This window comes from Hylobates moloch, unplaced genomic scaffold, assembly GCF_009828535.3.
Source record: "Hylobates moloch isolate HMO894 unplaced genomic scaffold, HMol_V3 SCAFFOLD_13, whole genome shotgun sequence".
Lineage (NCBI taxonomy): Eukaryota > Metazoa > Chordata > Mammalia > Primates > Hylobatidae > Hylobates > Hylobates moloch.
Window position 1 is genome coordinate 53,193,256 of NW_026652288.1, and position 13,347 is coordinate 53,206,602.

Consider the following 13,347-nt stretch of genomic DNA (forward strand, 5'->3'; position numbering starts at 1 on the left):
TTTCTCAGGTGTCTTCTCAGTTTAGGTGAGGAGGGGTAAGGATTGAGTAAACATGTATTAGTTCTCACTGAAAAGCTTTCATCAACTGAGGTTGACCTGTGCAACTACAAAAAACATGCTAAACATTCAGCAGTTTAGAGCAGACTCATATTCTACCCCTCTGAGTTAATTTAATGGCCAGTGCTAAGTTGAACACACACTGCTGAGAAATAAGTGCAAACTGCTGGTATGCAATGCAACGGTGAAATGTAGTATGTTAGAAGAAGATACAGATTGTAGGAGCTAAAGCAGTATAACAAACATAAGGGATGTCACAGTAGTCATTTGTATAATAGAATTTAAGCTCTGCCAATTTGTTTTGCAAATGCAAGCTATTCCTTGCCATAAAACTGAATCGCTTAAAATCCATGAAACTTTTATGGACCTGGCGATCAGTAACAAGCAACATACAAGTGGTGTTTAACTAATGAAAATACTGGTTTTTAAAGACAGGATGTGGAGGGGTAAAAATGCTATCTGCCCTTAATTTTAGTAGAGTTTTTGCAATAAAAAAATGTTTTTAAAGAACTTATTTGAGATAAAACTCACTTAGGTATCCAGTCCTTTATTGTCCCTAAAGTATTTTGTATATACTAATATATCATGGTGTTTTATGTGAAACATTACTCTTTATATCAATAGCATCTTGACCTCTTCTAGATTTAAATTTCAGAAGCAGATTTATATGAATATGTTAAAAGCAAAAAGAATTATAGGTTCTGATATATTCCTATTTATGAACCCAAACTTCTAGAACTCACTTTCAAGTTACCCAGGGAAAATCACAAAACAGTACTTTAGTGTTACACAGTACTTTTGGATTAGTACAATTCGTATGAAATCCGGTAACATTGGTTTAATCAGAACACATAAAATAATTCTCTTTGACCTTCCAAAAGTGCAAGCGTATACTCATGATTTATTTCACTGCACTCTTAAAATTTTCTGAGTTATGAAGGTTTTTTTTTAGAATCCATCCTCCTCCATTGCTATGCAAGTTTCAGATATCTGAATAACCACTGAGATAAAAGGTTCTATAAGAGCACTTCAAACACAACGCTTTGATATTGATAGTTGTAGAGGAGCCTTATATAAACAGAACTCACCACAGCAGTGGTGAGAACCTAACATAGGGGCCTTAAAAATGCCTGAATCACTTAAGCCCTTGTGATCATTTTCTGACTGTGCTAAACTTACCCATGCTTGGTTAATCATCTCAATCCAATGTTCAACTCTTAATTGTTAACACTTAATTTCTGCCACACAATGCTTATCAAAAACATGGCAGAAAGAAGTGATCATTCACTGGTCTTGAGTAAATCCAATTTCTCCTCCATCTGGATAAAGTCCGTCTGACAGAATAACAAACCCGGACCCAACTGCAATGGTCAGGTTTGCCAAACTACACATTGACTTGCCTGTGTTGAAGTCATTGGAGAACTTTGAAGCAGTTCTTTGATATTTGGTTCTCTTTTGTCCTAGTTGAATTTGTAAGCCTCTACAGAATTGAGTAGTGAACAACAGGTCTACGACAATGTCTTTGGTCTCGGGACTAGGAATCTGTGTTTCTGTGCTGCCCACTTATATTTTCTGTTCTGAAAGGACCCTTTTTATCATGAAAGGGAGAAAGCTTTCTCCTCTGCATTAGTGGTTAGAGAGCTTACAGCTAAAGTCTCTAGTAAGACATGTCTTCATGACATACTGTCCTCTGCAGACTTTTCAGATTTCTCACCCTATATTACTCCTTTGTTTCAATGTCCCCAGCTAATTTAGTTTACTCTCGTATTACAAGCATCTCTATAAACTGCCTTGGATCCTTTTCAGAATAAGATAGAACATACATAAATGAAACAATGAATAAAATATTAGTCCTCCTTTCTAAATCTTGTTCAAGATGATTATTTTGAATAAAACACTGAATTTGCATGTCATGTAAATGCAATGCTATCCATGTGTTGTAGAGGAGAAAGTCTGTTGATCACATATTGCATTTCAGCCTCCAACACAACATTTCTGTAAGACTAAGAAAGCATATTATTGTATCCATTCAGCATCTAGAGAAGTAGATGATCCAGAAGTGAGGATTTGCTAAAAGTCATAAACATAAGGCAGTATATGGAGATAAAAATAAAATAGCCAACCCAAGCTATAAGATGCATTGTCTCAAGAATATATCTGAAGAATCTGGGTAGATAATAGATAGATTCTCAGGCCAATTTTGTTACAGATCTCTTTTAATACATGGATATTTTTATACTTTCTAACCTTTGTTAGACTTCTGTCTGACTTCAAATGCTGTATATTAAATCACAGATACTTACTCTAAAGAGAATATTAAAGGTATTGTTCACTGATTTTTATTATATTTTACACTATTATCAACTATTCCTAGATTCTAAGATTAAAAGAAAAAAATATAATGTGTATTAATATTTTATCTGTTCATGATGCTCAATACTGTAATATTGAAACAATTCTCACTATACAGAGAAACATGATGAAAAATACTTTGATAATAAATCACAACCAATAATTTCCTTGTGATTCAATAATACTGTTTTGCTATTTCCTGTTAATGTAATTATAACTAAAACAATTATTCTATGTTATAAGTTCCAAGCTCTCTGACTGCATTTACAAAATAAAGTTTACTCCAGTGCCATTTAGCTGGCTTGTGTCTGTTTACATCTCTATTTTTTCCCATACCTTTTATTACATGTATGTGTTATTTAAGGTCTGAGGGAATGAATTAAACAGGCATTTTGAGCAAATTGATTACTACTATAGCTAGTAATTTGGCTCTAAAAGTCCTTGAGTAAAGTGATTAAACTGTTGAATAAAATCTGTTAATTAGGATCATTTCTATGCTCCATTAATAGTGGGAAAACGGTATTATGCATAGTCACATTTATACCTGAAACCTGTAGGACAGTCTACAAACTTATCCATCTTCCTCTACTTTTGGGGTATTACTCCCCTATATCACTTATCTTTTACTCTACAGCTCAGCTATGATATCCTCCAAGAAGCCCTTTCTGCTTCATTCCCTTCTTTTTTGCTCTCAAAAACATAAAACAAGCACAAATAACCAGTATCTCTCATCACAGTTCCTATATTATATTAAACCCATCAATTCATGTATTTCCTCTCTTCACCTATGTTTTGAAGGCAAGAAAGGTACCAACTTCATCTCAGGATTCCCAGCATCCCCCTCCGTACCTGCTACACAATGGGCACAGCTGAATTTTGCAAACACACTTAGGGCAACAGCACAGTCATGCTATGATCTTACCTTGCCAGTGATATTAACAAATTTGCCGCACATCAATTATATTCAGCCCCAAAGAACGGCACAAGTGCCAATCATATTAAACATATTAACCTTCTCTGTCTTCTTAAAATAACTGAGAGTAATGCAGACAACTATGATTTTCCATGAAAATGTCACCATGTAATTACAACAAAGGTACGAAAAAAAGAGAATATTGCCTTTTTTTGGCACATATGAAGATTTTCCTGAAGGCCACCCTTCAATAGATAATGCTTATTTTCCTGACATTTATCTAGTTTTTCATATAATATGGGCCACTGGCAAATACATACCTAATCCATCTCATCCCTTTCTCTACCACCACGTTGTCTTGAGTCAGTCAGTCAACCTCTGGGTCCTTAAGTCTTCGCCTTAAAATTGGAGGTAATGCCTACTTTCTATTTCAAACATCAACCAAAGAATTCATTTGATTCTTTCTATGAAAGGTGTTTAACTTATCAAAAAGTCACTTCTAGAATACAATCTAATTATGAAGACTATAACTCCAGACACTTACATATTTTGTCAATAAAGAAGCTTTAATCAAATTAATTTGTAAAGAAGTAATAGGCTTATGAATGGATGTGTGTTGCATCATAATATTTTGGAGTTACACACGCATGTGGCTTGTGTTGTTTTCACGCGGGTATGCTTAATACACAAGGCATGTCTCCCCTTTGGAGTACACCACAGTGTGACATGTTTCAGGTATGTATCAAAGGATATCTCAAATGAGAATCTGTAAACAAATTGTATATGAAAGACAACTTCTCTAATTTGGATGCTGAAGGGATTTTGGAACAAAATTGGCATGATCTTTTCTCATGGGAACAACATCCTTTGTTTTTGTCTCTCATTTGTACTTCAGTGCAGTGATTTCCCATGTTTCCCTGTCTTGCAATTCTGTTCAAGTCCTAGAACACATATCAAGATTTTTGAAAACAGTGAGTTTGAAAATGGAGCAGTCACGAAAATGAAAGACCCCTTTGACTGAAATGTAGTTATGATGACCCTAATTAAACTCATGGGTTGCAGACATTTTTACTGTTTAAACCTGTATTTGTGGGCAGAGGGCAGCAGAGTTTTTCAGAGGTGACTGGAACCAAGCCTTTAATTCCAGGATTACAAGTAAAATGCACCATGAGACTTGTGTTTTCCTACTATCACCACAAAAAGCCATCTTCATAGGTCCAGATAACAACGTATTAGCTGTCCCTGATTTTGCTAACTTTCTTTGCTTTTGTGGTTGGCATAGTGTTTGACAAACTTCTAAGCATCTAAGAATGATTTCTTACATGATAACATCAACAACCTTCACTGATTCTTAAAGAAAGTATTAAAACAACAACACAATCAAGCCTTTTTTTTCCTTTTAACTTCTTCAAATCCTGATAATCTAGTTTCTTAAAAAGGTAAGAAATATGACCTTTCAGTATTCCTAGATTATGAGCTGAGCTCTGTCTAAATCTGCAGAACTAGCATGATTTTTAATTAATTGCCCCAGTAAACACAAACTATAAGCATATTTTGAGCAAAAATAATTTTTTCTTCATAAAGTCCCGGTTCATGTTTTTACTATTAATAGCATAAATTATTATATATAAGATATATATCAATGTATTCAATATAGAAGTGATCATTTATCTCCAGCTTTGCTGACATTTTAAATCATTTCATAAGGGTTAAATTTCCTTTGCTCTCTATGTAGATTACAACAGTACTCTGGGCCTCCAAGAGGGAAATAGATAGATAAAACCACTCTCATAAATTAAGAGTTCAGCAGGAGAACTAGGCTAATTTTATCAGTCTTATCCACACCTGCTCATTAATCCATTTCTAATACAGATAGAATTTTTAAAGGATATAATTATCTTTTTATACATATATATAATAAGTTCTATTGCCCTGCTGGGCGTGTGTGTGTGTATTACACTTCTATGATCCTAAATTTTAGTATGTTAATATTTCATCTATTATGATTATTGAATATTTTATTAATTTTATTTTCACCTCTTGATTATATCCACACAAAGATACACAAAGACTAGAACAAATCACATTTTCTAAGCTGAAGATAATATTTTTATTGTGGTTTACATTGGTAAAGCAAGTGCTATACTCCATAGTTAAGGATATCTCATATATAATAATTTATCACATTTAAGCTAAAATTGTGTGCCTATTTAGTTACGCCAAATTATTTTTTTAAAAAACAGAATATATACACATTTTTAAGTATATTCATAATGTTAGATCATTTAAATTGCATGTGTATCTATTAGACATAATTTAAATTTTAACTCCACATAAAATATACTTTTAAAATATAAATACCTTTAATTCTGTTTCTATTGCTTCTAACAAGCTGAATGCACCAGAATATTGTCAAACAAAAGCTCCCCATTCAAATTAAAATTTGGGTACACAAATAGAAAGCATATGATAGTTAAGACAAAAAATTCTTAACAGGAAATAAGTTTTACCTAGCAATAGTTTCACAAATGTAACTTAATCTACTAAAAAGTAGAATTGAGTTCCTTTATCGAGTTATGACCTTGGATACTTATCTAGAATTATATAAATTAGAAACTTTACTGCACTCAAGTCTGAGGTTAAAATCTTGTCCAGTTTCATGGATTTTAAAATATTTATGTCACTCACATACTTTGTCTCCGTATGTGATTGAATTCAGTTTTCAGCTTGAACACTAATCTCTAGAAAAGGAAGTCTGTGTGACTCAGTATCCTGTTTCAAAAGTTTAAACTATAAGCCAGTAAGTTGTAATTTTTTTCAGAGTAATGGGAATTAATAATAGCAATAACAATAATTATCATTATATGCAAAACAAAAAAGCAGCATTATTATAAAATGATGACATATTCAACGTTGAACAAAGACTGAAGTTAAAAAAAAACTGTGCTACTAAGTCTGTATTCTTGTATCTTTTTTTTTTTATGTCATTGGTCTATGGCTAAATAAATGCAATTAAAGTGATCACTTACTTTCCCACATACTAGTAACAGATACCTTATTCAAGAACAAATATACACATATACTTCAGTCATAAGTAGACAAGACAAATTAAATTTGCAGTTCAAAAAATTTTACTTTATGTAGCATATACTTTTATAGCCTACTAATTTACATACTGGAATAATTCTGGGCCAATGCTAAATATAGATTAGCACTTTCTATTTTTTTACTTTTTTCACTCAAATTTGCCTGAGTTCATTAGGTAAAGTTCAATATAATCATCTCTCTAGGTTTGCTATTATATCGCTACCTTTGTTTTTTCTCTGTCAGCCATCACTACCATGTCATTGAAAGATAATAATTTCATCTTAATTTCTCTCACTTTTTCACAGAGATTAAACCTGGAACACAGAAAGTCCATAACTTTTTGAACCAAGGTTTATATTTTGATAAGAAAGCACAAAGAAAAAAAATCTGCTAGGAGTAACACATACTCATTCTCTCTCGCTCTCTCTCCTGCACACACGTATACAACACAAAACCCCCAGCCTGAAGTAGCAAAAGTTGGCAAGTTGAGCTCTAGAGTCCACTGCTACACAAGGGCAGGGTCTTTTCAATGGCGAACAGTCCCTTCTTTGCCTCTGGCATATCCTCCCCTCTCTGTATTTCGGGACACCACTTCCCATAGTTGTGCCAGAGTTGCCAAGAGGCATCATAAGTGTTCTAGCTCCCTCACCATTCTCGCTTGTGGAGCCGGCTACCAGTTTCCATGCTTTCTTTGGCCACCAGTCTATATACTATTCATTATCTTCCTGACAGACTGAGGGACTCCAAAAAGGGCAACAAGGATCAACTGCAAAGGGTAAGTCACAAAGAGGAGGAGATTAAAGTAAATTTGCTATTGAAATTCTTTCAAACATGGAGGGAAAATGCATTTTGGAAAACATCCTTTGATCATGTCAGAGTTTTAGATTTAATAGTCTCACAAACCCCAAAAATATATGTCTACCCAGTACAAAGTTACATAAATTGTTGCTGTTGTCATTTTCAATCAATCAGTATGTAGAGACAATTTAGATAATTCAAGTCCCAAAAGCACTTATCCCAGCTCTCACCAAATTTGCCTAAGAGATTTGCCTCAAATCAATCAACTAATCCACAAATTTTAATTTTATTTTGTGCTGTATAGATAAGGGATTGTTAGTCAAAAAATGTACATTATGAAATTTTAAAAGACCATCCTACCACTTTAGTGACATTTTGAATTTAAAGCTGACAGTGTACTGTAATCCTTGACATCGATTTTACTTGACAACTCAGATCTTTCAGATTTGAAAGAATTTTCAGCCAGTGGGGGATTGTGTACATATTTTAATATTAACATAAAAGTAATAACTCCTTATTACCATTCGGTATTTATAAAGTTCTCTTTGGACTCTTATGTCATTACTTTTCTCACCTCTCAAAATTAAAATTTTTCTTTCTTTTTTTTTTTTTTTGAGACAGGGTCTTGCTCTGTTGCCCACACTGGAATGCAGTGGCATGATCTTGGTTCACTGCAGCCTCCAACTCTCCAACTCAAGGGATCCTCCTGCCTCAGCCTCCCAAGTAGCTGGGACCACAAGTGCATACCACCACACCCAGCTAATTTCTGTCTTTTTGTAGAGATGGGGTTTCGCCATGTTGGCCAGGCTGGTGTCAAACTCCTAGGCTGAAGAGATCGCCTGCCTTGGCTTCCCAAAGTGCTTGGACTACAGGCGTGAGCTGCCACATCCAGCCTAAGATTACTTTCTTAAACTATTTACGGGGAAACAAACTTCTTAGATTTTGTGATAGGCTTCAATAATTCCTGATATGGTTTTTGAAGAGTGTTACTTTATGAAAATGGTTTTAACAATATAAATGTTCTCAAAGCATTAAAATATGGAAATAGTATAGTTCACCTCATAAAAGACTTTTCGTTAGAAGTCTGCATATGTTATATACTTTTTTAACCAAATGAGGCTCCCGGAAAATATGAAGTAAAATTTCAGAATTACTGAGTTCCCCAGAGACATTAAATCTAATAATTTTAAAAGCTGAGTGAGCTGCTGCTTGGATGGTATAATATCTGTATGCAGAAACTCTTCTTTAAATATGCATAGCAGGTAACTTGTTCCTAAAACACATTATAAAAATCTTTGAATATTCTATGAAAATGAAAGAAATATCCTTGCCATCATGCAAAAATAATGTCTGGCTGTTGGTTCTACCTTTGGGTTCTACTGACTTTGGGTCACTTAGTAGGCTTTCTGATAATTTTTTCACCCCCTCAAAACCATAAAATACCTTTTCCTATTCACTTTTTAAAAGTTGATATAATTAATTAGGGGATACCAAATTTTTGTTTTGGTTTCTTTGAAGAAAAGTATTATCTTAGAAAATAAAAATGCAGCCCTAATCTCAATATATACTGAAATTAATTTTGGAGATTAAAATTTATATTTTAACATATGCATTCCAATGGCTTGATTCGTTTAGTCTCTACTATGATATATTCAGAATTAGTTTGTGCTCTAAAGTAGATAACATAAGGTAGACTCTACAATATGGTAGACTCTTTCTACATATGTAATATCTTATTCTATACCTTTAGGAAACATAACACCAGGCATATGTTTAGATAATAATGACTTCAAAGGGGCATTGTCGATGTGTGAAGACTTAAATATAAGGATATTTTTCTATAGATCTAAACAAAAATCCCACTGTGAATTCATTTTAAAACATAAATCTTCACATCCCTTGTAAGTTGGATTCCTAGGTATTTTATTCTCTTTGAAGCAATTGTGAATGGGAGTTCACTCATGATTTGGCTCTCTGTTTGTCTGTTATTGGTGTATAAGAATGCTTGTGATTTTTGCACATTGATTTGTATCCTGAGACTTAGCTGAAGTTGCTTATCAGCTTAAGGAGATTTTGGGCTGAGATGAGGAGGTTTTCTAGATATACAATCATGTCATCTGCAAACAGGGACATTTGACTTCCTCTTTTCCTAATTGAATACCGTTTCTTTCTCCTGCCTGATTGCCCTGGCCAGAACTTCCAACACTACGTTGAATAGGAGTGGTGAGAGAGGGCATCCCTGTCTTGTGCCAGTTTTCAAAGGGAATGCTTCCAGTTTTTGCCCATTCAGTATGATATTGGCTGTGGGTTTGTCATAAATAGCTCTTGCTATTTTGAGATACATCCCATCAATACCTAATTTATTGAGAGTTTTTAGCATGAAGGGCTGTTGAATTTTGTCAAAGGCCTTTTCTGTATCTATTGAGATAATCATGTGGTTTTTGTCTTTGGTTCTGTTTATATGCTGGATTACGTTTATTGATTTGCATACGTTGAACCAGGCTTGCGTCCCAGAGATGAAGCTCACTTGATCATGGTGGATAAGCTTTTTGATGTGCTGCTGGATTTGGTTTGCCAGTATTTTATTGAGGATCTTTGCATCGATGTTCATCAGGGACATTGGTCTAAAATTCTCTTTTTTTGTTGTGTCTCTGCCAGGCTTTTGTGTCAGGATGATGCTGGCCTCATAAAATGAGTTAGGGAGGATTCCCTCTTTTTCTGTTGATTGGAATAGTTTCAGAAGGAATGGTACCAGCTCGTCCTTGAAAGACCTCTTCAAGGAGAACTACAAACCACTGCTCAACGAAATAAAAGAGGACACAAACAAATGGAAGAACATTCCATGCTCATGGATAAGAAGAATCAATATCATGAAAATGGCCATACCGTCCAAGGTAATTTATAGATTCAATGCCATCCCCATCAAGCTACCAATTACTTTCTTCACAGAATTGGAAAAAACTACTTTAAAGTTCATATGGAACCAAAAAAGAGCCTACATCGCCAAGTCAATCCTAAGCCAAAAGAACAAAGCTGGAGGCATCACACTACCTGACTTCAAACTATACTACAAGGCTACAGTAACCAAAACAGCATGGTACTGGTACCAAAACAGAGATACAGACCAATGGAACAGAACAGACCCCTCAGAAATAACACCACACATCTACATCCATCTGATCTTTGACAAACCTGACAAAAACAAGAAATGAGGAAAAGATTCCCTATTTAATAAATGGTGCAGGGAAAACTGGCTAGCCATATGTAGAAAGCTGAAACTGGATCCCTTCCTTACACCTTATACAAAAATTAATTCAAGATGGATTAAAGACTTAAATGTTAGACCTAAAACCATAAAAACGCTAGAAGAAAACATAGGCAATACCATTCAGGACATAGGCATGGGCAAAGGCATCATGTCTAAAACACCAAAAGCAATGGCAACAAAAGCCAAAATTGACAAATGGGATCTAATTAAACTAAAGAGCTTCTGCACAGCAAAAGAAACTACCATCAGAGTGAACAGGCAACCTACAGAATAGGAGAAAATTTTTGCAACCTACTCATCTGACAAAGGGCTAATATCCAGAATCTACAATGAACTTCAACAAATTTACAAGAAAAAAACAAACAATCCCATCAAAAAGTGGGCAAAAGATATGAACAGACACTTCTCAAAAGAAGACATTTATGCAGCCAACAGACACATGAAAAAATGCTCATCATCACTTGCCATCAGAGAAATGCAAATCAAAACCACAATGAGATACCATCTCACACCAGTTAGAATGGCGGTCATTAAAAAGTCAGGAAACAATAGGTGCTGGAGAGGATTTGGAGAAATAGGAACACTTTTACACTGTTGGTAGGACTGTAAACTAGTTCAACCATTGTGGAAGTCAGTGTGGCGATTCTTCAGGGATCTAGAACTAGAAATACCATTTGACCCAGCCATCCCATTACTGGGTATATACCCAAAGGATTATAAATCATGCTGCTATAAACACACATGCACACATATGTTTGTTGCGGCACTATTCACAATAGCAAAGACTTGGAACCAACCCAAATGTCCAACAACGATTGACTGGATTAAGAAAATGTGGCACATATACACCATGGAATACTATGCAGCCATAAAAAATGATGAATTCATGTCCTTTGTAGGGACATGGATGAAACTGGAAACCATCATTCTCAGCAAACTATTGTAAGGACAAAAAACCAAACACCGCATGTGCATGTTCTCACTCATAGGTGGGAATTGAACAATGAGAACACTTGGACACAGGAAGAGGAACATCACACACTGGGGCCTGTTGTGGAGTGGAGGGAGCGGGGAGGGATAGCATTAGGAGATATACCTAATGTAAATGATGAGTTAATGGGTGCAGCACACCAACATGGCACATGTGTACATATGTAACAAACCTGCACGTTGTGTACATGTACCCTGGAACTTAAAATACAATAAAAATAAATAAATAAATAAACAAATAAAAATAAAACATAAACCGTAGGAAGAATGGCACATCAGAAATTCCTTCTGTTGTTTCCTATGTTTATTTTGTTCTACGTACAATACAATGTAAACTCTAAAATTATAAGTTAACAACTTTGTATATCTGTCCTAGAGTTGTAATCATAGTATAATACAAGCAAAACCAGCAAGATAAGTAGCATGATCTATAAACATTTTTTCATGTTTATAATAGTTTATTTCATGTGTTCATCAATATAGAAATTTAGAATATTTGGTTTCTGAAGGAAAAAGTTGTCTAAATAATTCTAAAACCCTCCATAGCATAGCATACACAATACTAATTAATATATTTCATTTGTTCTTAACTAAATACGCAATTTAACTGAAAATCTAAAATCTCACATTAATTTGATATTCTTAAAGAACATTATATCATAAATATTAATCATAGAACTATATCAAAAAAGCAAACCCATTTATGACCTTATTTATTAGTCAGAAAGCACTTACTGAGTATTTCCTCTTCCTGAATTTCAATGCCAAATAATGATATTACAACCACTAAACACGAACATGAAATAGATTATTTAATAAAGTAGAAGAGAATGGGTTAGTCTCTTAAATTTCTTTGAAGATATGAAAGTCGGCGAAATGCCAAAGATTCTATGTGGTATTTGCTTTATATTAAAATGCTCTAATTTTTAGTAGCATAAATCTTAATGTAGACTATATTATCTGGTTAAAACTATAATGCAAAAGTGATCCAAAATACTTTAAAAGATCTTATGCCACAAAAATGTATGGCTTCCCTTTGTAATGATGTGGATTATTGAGGCAATTACTTAGATCATTGAAATATACAATTACCTATATATTTTAAATAAAACTATTTGAAGGCTTGATTTTCCTTCTCTCATATGTTGATACAAATTAAAAATTATGAGTATCTAAAACTACGTGCATAAGCAGGCTGGAACTACGAATGTCACAGTTGAACTCCAGAGAGACTAAATTTTAAAAGTAAAGACAAAATTCTTGATTTAGGGAGCAGAAAATCGAACTTCAGGCTATAAAGTAATATTTAGGGTACATTAGGAGATACATAAAGTATCTCCAGTATACTGGAGAAGCGTGTGTCAGTCATTCAATCAAAAAAATTAAAAATAAGTAAAAGCAGCACTGAAATGTATTGAGTATTTATCAAAGCTGAATTTTTATTGGCAGTGACAACATGCTACATGTCTTTGTTTCTGCCAGATAAACAACTATAAAATTTTCGTTTCCTGGCATGATTTGACTAGAACATGAATAAATAGCTAAACATACTTTTGTTTGGTTTTAATTATCTCAGGTAGGATCTATTATAGGCAGCATCAAGCACAAAAAGTTAAGTATTTGTGCTTTCACGAAGAGATTCTGGACTTCTGAATATCAGAAGAAATATCCGGTTTTCACATAAAGGGAACCAGAGTAAAACACAGAGAGGTCTTGGAAACATCTGTGTCTGTTAGGAAGCATGAACTAAACCTTACATAAGAAAGCACAATAGATTCAGGTTGGTGTAATCTGAAATATTTTCATTCCTCTGACATGAGGTAATCACGAATTCCAGTATTGTCTGGATTGTAACTATCTGCTAAGTTTACATTTGGGATTC

At 34.1% G+C, this 13,347-nt stretch overlaps 1 protein-coding gene across 4 annotated transcripts in view; it reads right to left on the bottom strand.

Annotated features, from left to right (window-relative positions):
• Nucleotides 1-13,347, bottom strand: part of CPNE8 (copine 8) — a 231,768-nt gene that overhangs the window by 79,798 nt on the left and 138,623 nt on the right. Inside the window, exon 1 of one of the 4 annotated variants that reach the window (XM_058426967.1) lies at nucleotides 3,643-3,735. The exons of the other annotated variants lie outside the window; for them this stretch is intronic. Coding sequence (XP_058282950.1) covers nucleotides 3,643-3,656 — 14 coding nt within the window. The 5' untranslated portion in view covers nucleotides 3,657-3,735. Of the gene's footprint in view, nucleotides 1-3,642; nucleotides 3,736-13,347 lie in introns of those variants that run through there. 4 annotated transcript variants of the gene reach the window in all.